Raw genomic sequence first — 18,399 nt, forward strand, 5'->3', positions numbered from 1 at the left:
AAGGAAAGGTGTACAAGACAGTGGTGAGACCAGCTTATGGTGTATGGGTTCGAGAACCATAGGAAAAGACATGAGGCAGAGATGGAGGTAGCAGGTTGTTGAGGATGTTGAGGTGCTCTTTAGGAGTGACGAGGATGGACAGGATTAGCAACGAGCAGAGAGGCTAGAACGGTCAGAGAGGCTAGATCGAGATGGTTTGGACATATACAGAGGAGGGAGATGGTTATATCGGTAGAAGGATGTTGGAGATGGAGCTGCCAGGTAAGAGGTCAAGAAGACGTGAGACAAAGAGGAGATACATGGATGTGTTAAAAGAGGATGTGAAGGTAATTAGTATGAGAGTAAAGGATACCGAGCATAGAGTTAGGTGGAATCAGACAATCACCGTGGCAACCCATTATACGAAAAGCCAAAAGTAGAAGAAAAAGAAGATATGAATAAAAGTCGTAATCAAGCAGGTTGGTTTTTTTTTTGGTCTGTCAATTTTTTTGTCACAACAATTTTGTGTTCTATATAAAAGTCTGTATCTTCAGTGAATAGAACCCCCACCCCCACCCCCCACCAATAGAAGTCTGACAGAATATCTGGCTGATGTACTGCTAATAGTGATAATGACTAAGATAAACGATTTTGTTTTATTCTCAACCTGGAGGCCATACACGAAGGTTGATGTTCATTTCCTCCACAGACTGTCAACAAGTCAAATCTTTGGGTGTTGTGAACACAACCCGTATCAGAAGAATCCAACAAAAACAACAGTGAATTCCTCAATGCCACATTGCTTCACTCTGAGTCAAACCCTGGAGAATCGGAATCAAGTGCTGCAGGAATCACTGTATTTTTTTACATTTTTTATGGTGACTTCTTGGTAAAAAGTCACAAAGGATCATGCACCACGAACAAAAAAACAATATTATGTAAGTGAGATCGATGCCGATAGCAAGTTTTAACAGGGAGAGGTCAAACTCTGCACCACGCTCCCATCGAGCCTTCAGCACAGCTTGAATTGACTCACCATCCCTCAAGGTACCAGGAAATCATGCATCAAGACTCCAACTCTGGTACTGGTACTAGGTGGTGGAATAAACTATTGGAGCAGTCGGTGCATGATATAAAATAAAAGAAACAAACAGAAAAAAAAAAAAAAAAAACAGTGCAAAAAAGATAGCATGTGCTGGATAGAGTGCTATTTTATAACCAACAGATTAACAAGGGTAGGAACCCTCACTCACTCATTTTCTACCGCTTATCCGAACTTCTCGGGTCACGGGGAGCCTGTGCCTATCTCAGGCGTCATCGGGCATCATGGCAGGATACACCCTGGTCGGAGTGCCAACCCATCACAGGGCAAACACACTCTCATTCACTCACGCAATCACACACTAGGGACAATTTTCCAGAGATGCCAATCAACCTACCATGCATGTCTTTGGACCGGGGGAGGAAACCGGAGCACCCGGAGGAAACCCCTGATGCACGATGAGAACATGCAAACTCTGCACACACAAGGCGGAGGCAGGAATCGAACCCCGACCTTGGAGGCGTGAGGCGATTGTGTGTTAACCACTAAGCCACCGTGCCTCCCTAGTGTAGGAACCATATTGATCAAATAAACCAAATTTACAGTGAGTAAAATCTACATTCGTGAACTATTCGTCCAGTGACATATCGTACACGATATAGCCAAAGATTTGTAGTTACGTTCTTCTATCTAGAATTATCCAGAATGTCACTGGAGTCCTAAACCTGTTTCAGCCCGACAATGCAGCCGTGCACAAAGCAAGCTCCATACACACTATGGTTTGTTGAGGTTGGTTACAGAAGAACTTGGGTGTCCTGCACAGAGAACACCTTTGGGTTGTATTGAAATGCTGACTGCATCTTATACCTCTGCACCTAACATCAGCACAACAAAAACACCCCACAGTCATGCTTCAAAATCTCGCTGGAAGTCTTCGAGGCAGCAAAAGCTCGGACCAACTCCCAACTCCTTTGGAATGGGTAGATTAGTATATTAATATCTTGTTTCATCAAACAATAAACAAAAGAAGCACTATCTCCATCTCCGGTCCGTATTATCTACGCCTGATTTTATTTTCCATTCTTCACGGCTAGTGCTTGGGATTAAAGGCTGTAGTCTAGACTGAAAGATGCATTGACTCAAGAAACATTGGCAAGCTGTGAGAACTGACCACACATTTGCAGACTGAATAGCTCGGCCAGAAAATAAAACTCAAGCAGGTGTGTTACTCATCCTTAAATTCCCCAGGATAAATATGGATGCAAGTAATAAAATAAATTAAATTAAAAAACAAAACAAAACAAAACAAAAAACAATACAAAAACAACCCTTAACCAGATTTCTATGATGATCAGACCACATAAAGGGATGTTAGGTTACTGATCGAAAGGTTGTGACTTTGAATCCCAGGTCTGCAAAGCTTAACAATCATTTGTATTAAAAAAAATAGATAAAAAGAAAAAGTTGCTCTGGATAAGGATGTCTGCCAAATGCTGGAAATGTAAACTTACGGTGTTTTTGATCCAGCAAGCAAAAGACAGCGTTTAAGTCTTTTGTGAGAGGTTGCGTAATGGAATTGTGTTCAGTTTGGCGTGAAAGTCATGACTAATGAGAGCACACGGAGCAGACGGAAAGCTGATTGCTTATTTGGACACGACGGCTGTTCGCACTCTCCGTGTTTAGTCTCGTCTTTGCGTTTTCTCCGTTCTGACCTTGGACATTATCGCCTACGATAAACACGTCGCCACGTGTTGAGTATGACATTGTGAAAGATCATAATGTACTAGTGAGATTAATAGTGATATTGTGGTGTTTGTGGTAAAAAAAAAAATAAAAAAATTGAGAAGTGCAATTGTAACTAAAGCTTTACTGCTGGTGTAAAGCGTCGGTCTTAGAACAGAAACCAAACGTTTTGTAACATTTCGCTTTGCATGTAGTTTCATTTTTCTCTGCACTACTTTCACTTTCTCCTTTACAACAAAGGGAGTTTTTATGTAGCAATAAAAAAAAACTTTAAACAAAAAACAAAAACCAAAAAAAAAAAAAACAGTTCTAACTTCACATCTGGATTAGGAAAGCATCTTTCGTGTTGTCACATTCTATTATTATAGCATGATCAAGCAAAATCAAAAAGGCACTTACCAAATATTTCCCCGTTTTTGGCATACTCGGTCACCAAGTACAGCATATTTTTGGTCTCCATGACCTGTTCAGGAGCGAAGAACATGTTTCACACTTTCAATATTCAGACTTTATTATATTATATATATATATACACACACATACATACATACATATACACACACATACACACACAGGCCCTTCATAATTCTTAGAACCAGCTGACCAGGTTGTGAGAAAAAATCCAAGCGCGTACGAGTTTCATGAAAATGTACAAAGAGTTTAGTGCCTTGTGTTGTTGCTGCACCTCTCCGTTAGAGATACAATGGTGTAGGCATGAATCAGCCTGGCTGCTGGGTTCTCTGCTCCATCGTAAGCTTGATTCATAGTGCTGTGACCGAGACGGTGATATGTGGGAGGACTCCAAAATTAGTCGAAAAAAAACAAGGAGATGAATACGGCTTAAAAAAAAAAGTAGGAGGCAGAGAGGATCTATTATAAATCAGAGCCACGCAGCCGATCATAGACACGCTTGGGAGCTACGGATACGGCCTCCGATATTTGCCGTTCGTTCGTTTTACACCGGTCTGATTTATAGATACGACTTCTTTGATTTTCAGCTGACATTTTAAGCACAATTACCGCAGCAGTGTGGAATGTTCTGATTGGGTAAATGATGTTGTTTTCTACGGCAGCGTAGATCGGACAGAACTGCCAGCTTTGTACGGGGACGCGTTATAATTTGAAACCTTTTACACCTTGCAGTGTCAGGATAACGCGACATGCTGTAATGGTTAGAAACTGGCTACTGTAAGGCTGCTATAACGCAAGTGATGAAACATAACCGTAAGCAGTTAACAAGCACAACGTGTCAGTTGTTACTTCAGAATCTATTTATTTATTTATTTATTTAGTCAAAACGCTTTACAATGTGCTGCCTTGTAAAACAATCGACTTCTTTGGGTTGCATCACACCTCCCGGACACTGATTATTTTTCTACAGCAGTATGGCCTCTTGAGATTTCTTACTTATATCTAACAAAAGCGTGCTCTCCTTCTGTTTGTCTTGCCTCGATGGGAAGCATTATCATCTGGAGATTTTCATAACACGCCGACCACAAAGTACTTCTCATCCAAGCCGGCTGCCAAATATGTAAATCTCTGGAAGCCACTGGAATCATCTGATGTAAATTAGATTACACAATTGTCCTGCCGGTGTTCTATGTGACAGACCACAAAGTCGGCGTTTAGTCAAATCAGACTGAATTGTAAATTCGTAACGTTATTGAAACTCGTTAATCGATAAATAGAGAATATCGCAACTGATAGGAGGTCTGAACTAAACTGCCTACGTCGTCCCTGGTGACAATTCCATACGCATCTTTGTCTATCTTTGGTTTTATATGTGGAGTCACTGTATGCATGCATTGTCTTTCTGGCTGTCTCTCTTCCTCCACGGCTGCTATGGAATTTGCTTAAGTGAATAAAGTATTTCATTATGAAAATGCATTCCATATTGCTTATATAGCAAATGCAGAGTAAGTATATTAATGTGTGTGTGTGTGTGTGTGTGTGTATCCTGGTTTCAGGGCTGTGGGAAGCTGGGGTTTAAGATGACACAGCACGGGCCTGCGGAGCTGCCCTCTGTTTATGTGGCCCGAGAGGAAATGACTAATTGACCCATGCAGCCTGAATGGAAGAACTGTTGGAAATAATGATACACAGCGATTACGTGGCCACATTTGGACCGCTCGTATAATAACGCGCTGTTCACATTCCGTACAACTAAAACGACCGATGTTACATAAGGGAGCTGTGAGGTAACTCTGGGAGAAGGATTAGCCATTAACTCTGTCCTGATACGTAAAACAGGGTCAAAAAACTTTATGGTCGTTAAACGCTACAGCTTGATAAAAAAAACAACAACAAGTGGGTGGGATCAAAGTTACCTGGTACAGCTTAATGATATGTGGGTGGTCCAGCATTTTCATGATCTTCACCTCGCGATAGATCTTCTCCAGGTTTACCGAGTCCAGCTGGGTCTTGTCTATGATCTTTATGGCCACCTGTTGAGGAGCAAAGCAGCACTCTGTAGTTAGCGGACAGGTTCTGAGTTGTGCCTGAAGGATTCACATCCAGTACGCACATGCCCGCGTGAACTTCAAAGTCAGATCACGTGACGGGCGAGATGACAGATACCTGTCTGCCATGACTGATTAAATAACTTGTTTCAAATAATTTCCCCAGGCTAAAGACTGCTGATTGCAGAGGCGCTGCACAGAAATCGGGTTATGTCTTTTTAAACACTTCTCGTTTGAATGTTCTGGGTTTTCTTGAGTGATTAATACATCAACTCTTCCTTTAAAAGGAGGAAAGCAACTTCATCAAAGAAGAGAAAAATGAGTTCGTCCTACAGAGTTTACTGTACACACGGTACAGTAAAAATCTCTTCGATCTAAATATCGAAGTACATAATATTCAATAACGCTTTTTTTTCCCCTAGCAGTGAAGCTGATTTATGACGGTGATTAAAATTTGAGCCAGTTCTGTCCTGATCACTTTTCATCAAATCCATCAGCTTGTGGAAGTCATGGCTGTGGTAACTTGTGGTGTCTTGTCCAGCTGAACGCTGAATGACCTCAGACCTCATGGTTCATGGATGAAGCTGACGCCTTGCACGGAGTGACAGAGTGAACCATAAACAGTACTGATAGTGATCTGCAGCATTCAGGTCACATCAAGAAATGCATCAAACGTGTACAACATTCTTACAGTCATCTGAGCTGTGTTCATTCCCTGACACACTGCTCTCTCTCTTTCTCTCTCTTTCCCTCTCTCGTGCTCTCTCTCTATCTCTCTCTTCCTCTCTCTTCCTCTCTCGTGCTCTCTCTCTATCTCTCTCTTCCTCTCTCGCTCATGCTCTCTCTCTCTTCCTCTCTCATGATCTTTCTCTCTTGCTCTCTCTCTCTCTCTCGTGCTATCTCTCTCGCTCACACTCTCTCCCTCTCTCTCTTCACTGTTGACGTGATTCTTGCAGTTATCCGAAACCCTAAAAAAGTTCTGATGCATACAATAAGCACGTAGCTGATATCAAACAAAATAAAATAAGACCAGTGAGGTCTTGTTGAAGAATATGAACAAAATAGCAGCTATTATCCCAAAATGACACACACACACACACACACACACACAGACATATTCTGTCACACACATCAGCAGCAGACACTACATATCCACACGCTCATTGTCTTTATGGGTTTTTCATCAACAAATAGCAGGATTGAATATTATGTACTTCGATATTTAGATCGAAGAGATTATCCAATTCAATCAGACCATTTCATGCCTGACAGGACAGACACTAAACTGATCATGCACGTGAACACCGGACACAAGTCATGGTCAGTATCAAGTATTAGGTATTTTATGGAAAAGTGAAAATAGGGGAAAATATGGATCTGGAAGTAAATATCGTCTAATACAGAGAACAACATGAAAAAGTGCCTTGCAGAAAACACTGGCAGAGAGATCTGTCCATTTCTGTTCATGTCTATCAGAATTTTCTACATTTCCAAAGTGTGTTTTTGAATATTTGCAAAGAAAAAAAGACAACCAAAGAAAAGTGCACGCGCGCGCACGCACGCACACACACACACACACACACACACACACACACACACACACACGCACACACAAAACGCAACATAATACAGCGTGGATACTTTGTTATTATGTGATATTAAAGTTTGCTGCCCAAGTTGGAGCGGAAATGTTATAATGTAGCAGAAACACAGTGACGCGTGAAGCTTGCACAGGTATGAACAGGTGTTCGCGTGCGCGAGCCTCTGCACTCACCTCAGTTTTGGTGATTCTGTGTCTCGCCAGTTTGACCACAGCGAAGTTTCCTTTGCCGAGCGTGCGCTCGATGTCGTAGAAACCCACGCGCACTGGCCCTCGGAGCGCCGCTTTCGGCTCACAGTCAGCCATAACCATGCTTTTACTGCAGGACACACAGACAAGAAACTTCAGCCTCGAGTCAAAACACTAAGGTGGTCGGAACGCACCGACGCTCCAAAAGTAAAAACAAGAACCATGTCTAAGGAGCGGAACGGAATCGCCAGAGCGCGCGCGCGCGGCCACTTTGACCGCCGCCAGCCGCCGTAGCCGAAATTGGGAAGAGGTTTTGATGAGAGAAGTGCGACGTGTCACGCCAAAAAGCGCCCCCCTTCTTCTCCACCTCTCGCTCTCTCTCTCTTTTTTAACCCCCCTGATACAATAGAGCTATAATATTTCAGCTCTTATTAGCGCCAGTGCGCGAGCTGACTCGCAGGAGGCATCGTGTTCTCTTTGCTGACGTGCATTGACGTCAGAGCCGAGGAGAGGTGGTGGGGGGCGGCGGTTTATTTGTACCGGAGAGGGGGCGGGGCTTTGTAGCGCTTCCACACATAAGTGCCAAAATCGTCGCCATGGCGACCAGAGCGATCGCTTACGTCAAGCTACAGCGTTGCTCGCTCGGATCAACTTCTCCACAGCTCACCGTTTTGCTGCTACACGCGCTCAAATCATCACGGATCTCACGACAGCGTCTCCGGAGTCACCCGAAGGAGTTCACATCTCGTTGTGCATCTGTAATATTAAACAACACTGAACCTAATTCCAGTTACACAACCGTTGTGTGAAATGTTATGATCAGTATGCACTCTGTATCGCACTCTGGAAATTTCCCAGAACAATCTTTAACAACACCAAGAGGCTTAAAGAGGAAACCCCCCCCCCACACATATTTACCTTTAACATTACGCACAATTACCCTGCTGATTGACAGTAACACGATTTAATCTTTGCTTCATTTCTCCTTAAGCAGACTGATGCAGCAGCGCTTTAATGCATTCAGCCACTGAACCTTCACACTTCTCACGTCATTTGAAAAATCTGCTAAAAACAAAACAAAACCAGAGATTCGGTACCTTTAGTACCTTTAGTACTTTTAATACCATCAGCCAATCACGTGTTTCTGTGTCAAATCAGTGAAAGTTTATATTTTATAGCTGCATTGCATTCTGAATCTTTAGGCCCAAACTTTTTGATGTGTTTACAAACCTGGAGTTCACATTAACATAATATTTAACACTGATAATTTTTCCCCTATTTAACGGCACTGTAACTGCACTTTTTTTCCTCAATCAGTAGTCAGTTATATCTTAAGCTGCGTCCTATTATACCGGACAATAGACAGAATAATAAATGACACAAAGTATTGTGTTGATTATTGTGGCTATGAGGTTTATGACCCACTCAACAGACACAAACTGACATGATTAAACAGGGACATCTGCTGGCAAGGTTTGTTATTACATCAGTACTAAGGCCTGTTAATTTAACAGCTCTACAACCCAACTTCGGTTTTGTAACAAACAATAATAGTAAGTTTACATATGTAAGAAAAAAACATATAATAGCCATAATGCATTAATAACATGTTTATTGGTATAATTATATGAGTCCTAAAGTATAATGAAAAAAAATGTTATGATAGCATTTAGGACATCTGCTTATTGTGTGTGTGTGTGTGTGTGTGTAAAATAATGTTGGACTGATTATTACAGACTCATACATAATAAAAATAGATACGTGTAAAAAAATGATCAATAAAAGCTTATGTCCTATGTTTAGCTGCACAGCCCTAGCAAGATTCAAAATAACGTAAATGTAACATATTGACAATGATGCCATCTTGTTAAAAACGCACTGTAAACACTGTCCAGTTTGAATATTAATTTGTTCTGAAATAATACCAACCAAGAGTTATGAGGTATTCTGGAAGGAAAATTAGTTCAATTATACTAAAACGGGTATTGAACACAACCATCAGGATATATTTCCAAATATATACAAATCATGAATATGAAAACAAATCCTTATCTTGTTTGTTATGTGTTACATCATTTCTGACAGTATTTCATTCAGCATAATTTTAAAGCACAACAGGAAAACAATAAAACGTTGACAGTTTTATGCTTTTATGCTGCAAACAGGATTTTTAACACCTTAAAAACAGCCAAGCTAAGCAAAATGAATGCCATTATTTTGCCTTTGAACTGGTAGAATCAACAGAGTCTGAAAAACAAAGTCAACTGGAATAGGACAGTCAGGACAGGACGTGAGTGTGAGTTTCCGTATGCACTGTCTTTTTCCTGTGCACAGAGGAATTGGCAATGAGGTGATGAAATTTTGTGTTTTTTTGTACTGCCCATTTCAGAGAAACCTCAGGAATGAGCATTCACAGGACCCCATGTCCTTCACATCAGGTTACTGTAGATTGTATGAATGTCAAAGCACAAATACAAAAGAAGTTGAGATGAATTCAAGCCAGGTGAGTCGGAAGTCATTCAATTTTGGTCTCCATCACATCACTGGAGAGGTTCAGTATCCATAAATGTCATTATCCACCCATCCTGCCTCCATGTTGGCTGGGGTGTTGCAGGTCTCATATATGTCGTTGGTGACAAAGCCAGCAGTATTGCTGGGAATGTTCTCATAGTCTGTTGAACTTAATGTCCTGCTTATATCTGAGCTCATGTATTCTAGTTGGGCTCCATTCCACCTGGAACCATCACTGGGATCTGAGCTTCTGCTGTTTTTCAGGGCACTAGCAGGCACCCATTGACCTGGTACAGCATAGATGTCATTTTCTTCTTTTCTCCTGAAAACATATAATCATTTAAAGCAGAAGTAAATGGTCTAAGAACAATTTCCAGGGACTTTATGTACAGGTAATTTATATTCTGAAAATTCACATAGGAATTTAGTCACAGATAATCCTAGCCAGCTAGCTAACATGAGATAACCTTACAGGATTTCTGAGAGCATATCTATATTTACATAATCCATACTCTAAAGCTAGCCAACATGCTAGCATGAGCTAACCTGACAGGATTAACATGGTGAAATTTGATGCAGTATTTCATATATATACCATTCACTTAGCCATCATTCATTTATTTTATACATTACAAGCAGCTTTTTACACAGGAACACTATAGTTTAAAGTTGGCTGTCTCTTTTAATGTCTTTGACATCTTTGATCGATTTAGCAGTAAGCTTGCCTTGCAGGCATTGGTGATCAACATTCTATATAATTTATACTTCTGGGTGTAACGGTCAGGTTTCCACCTACTGTTGTACATATAGTGGACCTCTGGAATGATACCGTCCAATGTCATATTTATGCCCAATGTTACATGACCCAGTGTTGTGCTTGTACTTGCACTCAATCAGTTGATTGACCTTGTAGTGTTCCATGAAGCCAAATCTGCAGTGTTTCTTGTCTGGTACTACAGACAGGTTGAAACCTGCCTCTCTACAAGGAAAGCTCTTTTACTCTTCTACAAGGACTCTTCTTCTGCTGGTCACTGTGTACTTTCTCCAGGTTGTTCAAGGTTAACACTCCCTCTTCTATTAATGGATGTATGGTCATCTATGTAGACCTTTCCATAGTTCTTTAAACACTGATGCCAATGCACTGATCATGTAAATGGGAAAGATGGTATTTATTGCATATACCGATTCATTAATCACTAGCTAAAATGTGGACTGTCTCATCATGAGTGTACTCCACTGTCGCTTATCTGTAGTTAAGACATCATACGTGAATAGACTGTAAGACATCATACGTGAATAGACTGTAAGCTATTTAACAAGCAGAAAAGCAATTTATACAAATACAGTAGCTGCATGAAATGTCTTGTTTCTTCTGAACTAACTTTCACTTACTTTCTAGCCATGACTCTATAACAGAACACCCCAGAGACCACCAGTATTATCAGAAGCAAACCAGGTACAGTAGCCAGGAGGATGTAGGAAATGTTGATGGCTTCATCTGAAAGAGACACTAAGAAAATGGTGTTTGGCATCAGCCATATAACGATTCTTTTTTTTACTCTTTTCAGGCTAAAAAAGAACGGGACAAGAAACTGGTTGATTTGTTACAAGGAACAAGTTACCTGATGATTCAGAAAATCTGTTTTTTTCATCTCTCTTTTCTTCATTCACTGTGACAGGCAGTTGTTTGAGAGTTACTGCTGGCAAGAGAGGTGAAAAAATAGATTTAAGACATCTAATTCACACAAATAGTGAAGCACTGAAAAAAAAGTTCTGATCTTCTAGCCTCAGATTCTTGTTCTTGGATGACAGGAGTGGAACCTGATGTGGTCCTCTGATGTTGCAATTTATCCTTCTCAAGGTTTGATGTGTTTTGCTCTCTGAGATTCTTTTCTGCTAACCACAGTTGTAAAGAGTAATTATTTGAGTTTCTATAGACTTCCTGTCAGTTCAGATCAGTCTGGTCATTTTCTTCTGATCTCTCTCATCGATATGGTGTTTCATTTTGCAGACCCTCTAGATGTTTTTTGTTTTTCACACCACGCTGTGAAAAACATCACTGTCATAGACTGTTTTGTGTGAAAATCCCAGGAGATCAACAGTTTCTGAAATATTCAAATCAGCTAATCTGACACCAACAACCACTCATTGGTTAAATTCAACGATATCACACTTTTTCTTTGATCTGTTCTTTACTGGAGCTTTTTACCTGTATCTGTGTGTTGTTACAGACTGTGCTGCTGTCACATGATTGGCTTATTGGATAACTACATAAATGAGCAGGTGCATTGAGCAGGTGTATGTAACAACAAAATACTTGGTACATACAGTTAATCAAGCTAATTGTACTGTAAAAAATATTAAAGGTGCTCCCCACAGGGTTAATACTGCAAGTAAAATGTTTTTCATATGAACGCATGTGCCATTGCGTTAGCAGCTGTACTGTCTGTGACAGATGCATTAGTACAAAGATAAGCTTGAACCTGTGGAAACAAACATGCTTCAGGTACAACAACAGAAGCTATGATGGATGAGGTTTGTTATTCTTATCTAATGTTTGCAAGCAATTCCATTCATTTATAAGGGCCACGATGTTTTTCCCGACTGTGACGCCTACTTCCCTGAACGTTCTACAGTACCTTACGATCAATGATACTGCTTGTTACTTTGGCCATGTCTATTCCTGTTGGGTTTTTATCAATTGTTATCATTTTTCTCAGGGTTGGAAAAAATACAGAGATATGATACTTAAATATATAGTACAAAATTGTAATTGTAAGTGAACATATACAGTCAAAAATTAACAATAAAAAATAAATTTCAAGTATCTTTTTTTTGCATGAAATCAAACTTTTATTAATGTCAATTCAATATCATTTAAAGCCTGATAACATCATTTAGTCTCTATAATTCTGCTGATCCTATGCATGACTAACACTATGTAGTATTATTCAGAAATAAAATATCTTGTAAATAATTCATATTTAGTTATTTATTTGCTAGGAGTTGACTCTAGCCAAGTCTAGTTTAGTCAGCTATGTTAATGAACATAATTCCATATATAACCCCTAACATAATGTTCCCACCAAAATTATCGGAACAAAGCTACCCTAAAGACATTTGGGTTTGAGATAAACATGAATAAGAAAGTATGATCTGTAAAAGATAAAATTCTATTTATTTGTTTACGGTCTTATATTCCTCTATGGATCTCAAATCTAAATGTCTTCAGTGTAGAGCAAAAAAAAATAGACTAATTTCTTGACTACAAATAAGGGAACTGTGTACTTGAAATGAGTTCTGTATTCAGCAAAGCCTTCTGAATAAAGTCACTATAATAATATACTGTATGTTGCATACATAAAAAACACAGAAAAAACTTTTCTTTGAAACGTTAGTATTGGCAAGAAAAGGGAAAAAAACATCTGTCTACTCAACCTCCATTAATAGAGGTCCTTATGTGTATGGATGTAATGGATATCAAACACAGGAGGCCTGATTTTAGACCAAAATAAAAAATGCAGTGTGTTTCGCCTTAATTAATGAGCAGTTTTGTTCACCTTTTTGTATTCTAGACAAATAAGAGAGCAAAAAAAGCTATAAAGAATAGACAAAAGCTCTATGTTTGGATGGTTGGGCAATTTTCTGTTGTGGTAAGCTGATCACAATTACAAAAGAGGATGAGTAAAAGAGCAACTAGACCATTCAGTCTAAGGTTTTTAATATTTTTATTTTTTTTACCTGAGTGAGCAGTGGAAATCCCAGCAGGAGTAGGAACTGGAGGTATTTCTGTAGAGATAAAATATAAAGAATCAAGAAATAGAGGTCCTTTTAAACAAACAAACAAAAAATACATCTTCTTAAAACATCTTAATAGTCAAATCTAAAAAAACCTTGAAATTATAAATGAAATAAAATCGGTGTAACACACACATAACGCACCTGCATATTTGCATATGAAGTTATTTTTGCTGTTGCAGCTGATATCACTCCACTTGGACAAATGGAGACCTTTCAGAGAAGCAGGAACAGTTTGACTGTACTTCAGGACCACACACTGTTCAGAACCACACGAAGGCTCATTCACCAGCCAGTTTCTACAACAGGCAACACAACACAAACCCTGAATAACTGCTGCTATTATACGAGACAAGATCTTTTATGATAATTACACCAGTAAAAGTGTCTCCAGATAAAGTTTCCTTTGTGCACTTGATGTTCTAGTGCACACATGGATTTCTAGTGGGTGGTGTAAGAAGACCAAGCCTACACGGTCACATCTGTTTCTTTTATTGTTTCAAAGCAAAAGCCCAAATATACAGTCAATGGCGAGGGCAATCCAAACAAAAACTTTCTCTTGTCATTTCATATTCATCCTAAAACCAAATGTCTACAGCAAAAACTAATTGGTTTAGCTTTTCTAATACTTTCGAGGAGACTGTATGGCTTTGGGTTGGGCTTACATGGATTAAGTACGAATCCAATTCACAGCTTCAGAGGTTTGCCAATTAAGTAATTAAACAGTTATGAATTAAGTTATTAAACAATTAAGTTCATCAGGTTAGGAGCGAACAAACAAACATAAATTTTACAGTATAGATTCTCTGAATTATCAGGAAACTGTGTAGAAATTCCTAATAATACAAGTCTTCTATTACAAGACAATGTTATTATTAATTGTTTTGACTTGTACTATGCAAGAAAAGTGAACATATGGAAGCTTCAGTTTGTAAGGATAATCATATAATTCCAATGATTCCATAAAACCTGATTCACAATACAAGCATGCAAAAGAATTGACTAGCTTCTGTATTTCAGGCTTCTGTTTACATTTTTGGGAAGGAAATTTGCTCCACCAGCATCTGAAGAGAGCTGCTTTGCTCTGCCCTGTTTCCTTAAAAACAAATCACAAAGGTACATGTCGTTTAAAAATTTGTGAAATTAAGAGAGAGGCAGGAATTAAATTCCCAATTCTGGGGGTGCAAAGCAAACTAATGCTAAGTTCTTATTTCTTTGTCTAACTGACATATTTACCACATTGAATCTTTAGCTTGCTGATAAAGAATTACATTTCATTTCTACAGTATGTCAAGACACAATATGGTTTTGAGCTTATGGCGCTAGTTATATTGCTCGCTTCTGCCCCCTAGTGAAATAAAACCAGAGGCTGGTTCTTTTTTCAAATTTTTCGTTTCAGTTATAGCCCATCTGGCATGGACTCCACAAACACTTCTGATCCATTATAAACATTGTACTGTTGTATGATTACATGCTTCATTAGAAGCGATTAGACTTGAGAAAAATCTGACCTTCTGCACAGGGCAGTTAGCAGGGTCAATATCATTATTTACTTCGATTTACATATGGACCTAGAAATAGTGCAGAATCTTTAATATTATATATTCAAGATAGTGAATGATTAGTTCATTATCTACTATCAATTAATAATTAAAATATTTAAAAATTCAAAAATAATTATCTGATATTTTTATCCAATATACATCCTTAGACCCAGCTACGTGCTAGACATCACTTCTATATGGTTTGTGGTAGCCTAGTGGTTAGTGTGTTCGGTAGGTCCGATCGGTAGGTTACGATTCACCAAGCTGTCACTGCCAGGTCCCTGAGCAAGACGCTCACTTACTCAGTTATATAAAATCACTTCTCAAGACTGTGCAGTGTTTAAAAAACAGTTGTTTACTCCTTCAATCACTCCATAGCTACCTGTAGGTGGCCTGGCTATGATCCAGCCAGTAATACTGTGATGAGCATTCTGCAGATCCTGACTCTTTGTATCCTTGATTCCTTCGAAGTCCAACCCAGAAGTCACCTCCAGCAACCGGTGCACCTTGAACAAACTTCTCCATTAGCCTCTGTTCACTTTCTGTTTCAATACTGAGCAACTCGCCGTCGTCTTCCCTGCACTTCCGCCTGGCCTCTTCGAAGCTCACCCTGTATCCACTGTCCTGCTGGTAAGCTATCTTGTAGCACGGCCTCTCAGTTCCCCGACGGCATATGCGCTGACCTGTGAAGCAAAATGCACAATGCTTAATTACTTAAACTACCTGCTCAATTAACACCCAATGTGTTTGTATACATTTGCTGTGACATAAATCACCACTGAAGAAATTAAATCAAACAGAGAAACAAAATGAAACAGAGTCATTCCCAATGTTTTTAGAAAATCTTTTTCCAGGACGTTTCCAATGCCTTATATACATAACAGCTGTTGTGCAAGGAAAGTCATCTTGAATGACTCACATCTGCCAACATCTTTAAACACTTAAACTCAGAGCAGCAGGTCCTAAAATTCCTTCTACTTGGTTGAGTTAGTGCATTATTACTAATGACTGTTATGAATTATTCATTCTAAGAACAATGTCCTTTAAGATGACTGAAAATACTTAGGGTATGCAAGCATACAAATCCCGTTCTGATGCTGCTATTTTAGTAGCTCATGACCTCACTTACTATTTACAGGGCCATTTAACCATTTTTTCTTTTTTCATGTGTTTGCCCAACTGAAAAATAGACGACTATAATTGTCCAGGTTTTCCAAGATATGTTAGGAAACCCAATCATGTTGTCACTGAATGCTGTAGCTTACACCAGAGGCATAGGTAAATACAATGTAAATACAAAGGCACTGTAATACAAACTAAGCACTAACTCTCTTGCGGACTGAAAGCTTCAGATCAGAAAATGGGACAGGTTTCCGAGTCAGGTCTTGAAAAAGACTCAGATTGAGAATAGATTCCTGTAATGATTCAGAATCATTCCCTACTGTGATTGCATTCACAGTGTTATTATAAAAATGAGTAAGTGTGAAATCGTCCTGTTTATTCCCACATTTCTCTCACAAAGAAAGATGTAGCATAAATGACGTTGGATATATAGTTACATAGTATGTTACATAGTATATGTTACAGTACGTAGTATGTACATAGTATACATGTATGTTACATAGTATGTACATAGTATATGTTGCATAGTATATGTTACACAGGATGTACATAGTATGTTACATAGTATATGTTACACATGATGTACATAGTATGTAACATAGTATAAGTTACATAGTATATAGTATACACATGGGCACTTGTTAGGAAATATCTGGAAATATACTTAAAACATGTCCTAATACCAGGAGACTAAAAAGAAACGTAAAAAACTACTTTACTCCAACACACGATATATAAACGACGTTGTACTTGAAGCACTTTGAAAGTTTTTTCCATTAAAAACAAGTCGTAGATACAGTGACTCTCGTCGTTTAATGGGCATTTTCCAGACATATAACATCCTGCTAGGTTTTTTTTTAACTCTGTGAAACATCCTAGCACCCTCACATGACAGCTGTTAGGAGTGAATAGGCCTACTGGACATTAGTTATGTTTTTTTCTCCCCACACACACACAGTCTACTACACATCCGCTTACTTACTGCTGAAGCCTTTGAGTGCGCAGCCTTGATGACAACAAACAGCCAACACAGTTCCGATCAGCTTCATGAAATTCATCTCCACATATTTATTTGCATCAACGCTGAAATACAAGGTAACAATCTGCTTTGAGCAGGAAAACGTCGCGCCGTCAAACAAGCAGAAAGTATGAAGAGTGTGGCGGTGCAGAAAGTCCTCCAATCCTCATGTCCCACACTGCACACTAGACTAGACTACTAAATAGTGTGGACTTCGGGATAAGTATGCCAAGTGGTGCACACCAGCACGAAAACATGCCCCTCTTCTACTTGTTTCAAAGTTGTTTTTGTTTGTGAAAAGTAGTTTTAAAAATTATTGCACGAGGAAGGATGAGGGGAAATTCAGTCTAGGTTTAAGGGGATATGAAGGGGAAGGAAGACCTATCAATTGTGCACTTAATGGAACACTCACTCCAAACAACAACAATAATTCTGCTGTAAACGTGCACACGACAGGGAAACTTACAGACTGTGTAAGAGAAGTTCACATGAATAATAATATTAATAATAAGTTGCAAAACATTTTCAATTAGTTGAAGAATTATACATGATTTTAAAATTGTCATTCGTGCATTTGTATTGTAACAGACAGGATTAGTCTGGTAAAATAATCACACATAGCTGTGACATCCAGAAAAGTCTCTGGCAAAATCTAATAATCTAGTTTTTAAAAAACAAACAAACAATTAAATAAACAACAACGATAATAGCAATAATAATAATAATAATAATAATAATAATAATAATAATAATAATAATAATAATAATAATAATAATGATAAAACAACAATAGCAACAACAACAACAACAACAACAACAATAATAATAATAATAATAATAATAATATCTTCTTCTTCTTCTTCTTCTTCTTATTATTATTATTATTATTATTATTTTAAACTGTGGAATACCATTCTTACCCAGCTAGTGAGGTTCCTCTCAAACCCCCAAGAACTGCGTGTACAATAGCAATAAGCTAGTCAATAAGCAATGACTACAGAACTTTCCTAGATCAGTGGAAATGAAATTATAACGACCAATTTCAGTGAAACTTATATGTATGGAAAATGTATTCAATGTGGCAGCCTTGACTGAGCTTCATGACTTATCACACTCAGCAGCCCTCTATATACAGTACACCCACAATCCCTTATACAAGGGAGTATAAATCCAAGGAGGGCCAATTCAGCAGTATGGAACTACATACAAAATAACATAAGCTAGTTTTACTTTGAAATTGGCTTTCAAGCATTTTATACAGTAGAGCAAATATGCTATAAACACGTAATTAAATGACATGCATTTTGTACAGAAAACTGCACTTTTGTTCTATGCAGTGTTTTTTCTTGTCAGGCTTAACTTGTAGTCCAAACCATCAGACACGTATGTGTTCT

The 18,399-nt window shown here is 38.7% G+C and overlaps 2 protein-coding genes across 6 annotated transcripts in view; both read right to left on the minus strand.

Annotated features, from left to right (window-relative positions):
• Window positions 1-7,524, minus strand: part of sik2b (salt-inducible kinase 2b) — a 48,238-nt gene extending 40,714 nt beyond the window's left edge. For both annotated transcript variants that reach the window (XM_027173936.2, XM_027173935.2), the window contains exons 1-3: window positions 6,998-7,524; window positions 5,092-5,208; window positions 3,164-3,227 (exon numbers count right to left, since the gene is read on the minus strand). In XM_027173936.2, coding sequence (XP_027029737.1) covers window positions 3,164-3,227; window positions 5,092-5,208; window positions 6,998-7,135 — 319 coding nt within the window. In that variant the 5' untranslated portion in view covers window positions 7,136-7,524. The remainder of the gene's footprint in view (window positions 1-3,163; window positions 3,228-5,091; window positions 5,209-6,997) is intronic.
• A 1,083-nt stretch (window positions 7,525-8,607) lies between these two features.
• On the minus strand, window positions 8,608-17,241 carry laynb (layilin b). 4 transcript variants are annotated; one of them, XM_027173911.2, is made up of 7 exons: window positions 16,970-17,241; window positions 15,248-15,548; window positions 13,466-13,620; window positions 13,265-13,312; window positions 11,146-11,223; window positions 10,916-11,021; window positions 8,608-9,845 (listed from the first exon to the last, which is right to left on the minus strand). In XM_027173911.2, the coding sequence occupies exons 1-7, from the start codon at window positions 17,043-17,045 to the stop codon at window positions 9,566-9,568; spliced, it is 1,044 nt and encodes a 347-aa protein (XP_027029712.1). In that variant the 5' UTR covers window positions 17,046-17,241; the 3' UTR covers window positions 8,608-9,565. The 4 variants fall into 4 exon arrangements, with proteins under 4 accessions (XP_027029712.1, XP_027029713.1, XP_027029709.1 ...); XM_027173912.2 differs by having other exon boundaries at window positions 11,146-11,220; window positions 16,970-17,240; XM_027173908.2 differs by having other exon boundaries at window positions 10,916-11,033; window positions 16,970-17,240.
• Window positions 17,242-18,399: the final 1,158 nt, after the last annotated feature.

The sequence above is a fragment of the Tachysurus fulvidraco genome, chromosome 11 (genome assembly GCF_022655615.1).
Source record: "Tachysurus fulvidraco isolate hzauxx_2018 chromosome 11, HZAU_PFXX_2.0, whole genome shotgun sequence".
Lineage (NCBI taxonomy): Eukaryota > Metazoa > Chordata > Actinopteri > Siluriformes > Bagridae > Tachysurus > Tachysurus fulvidraco.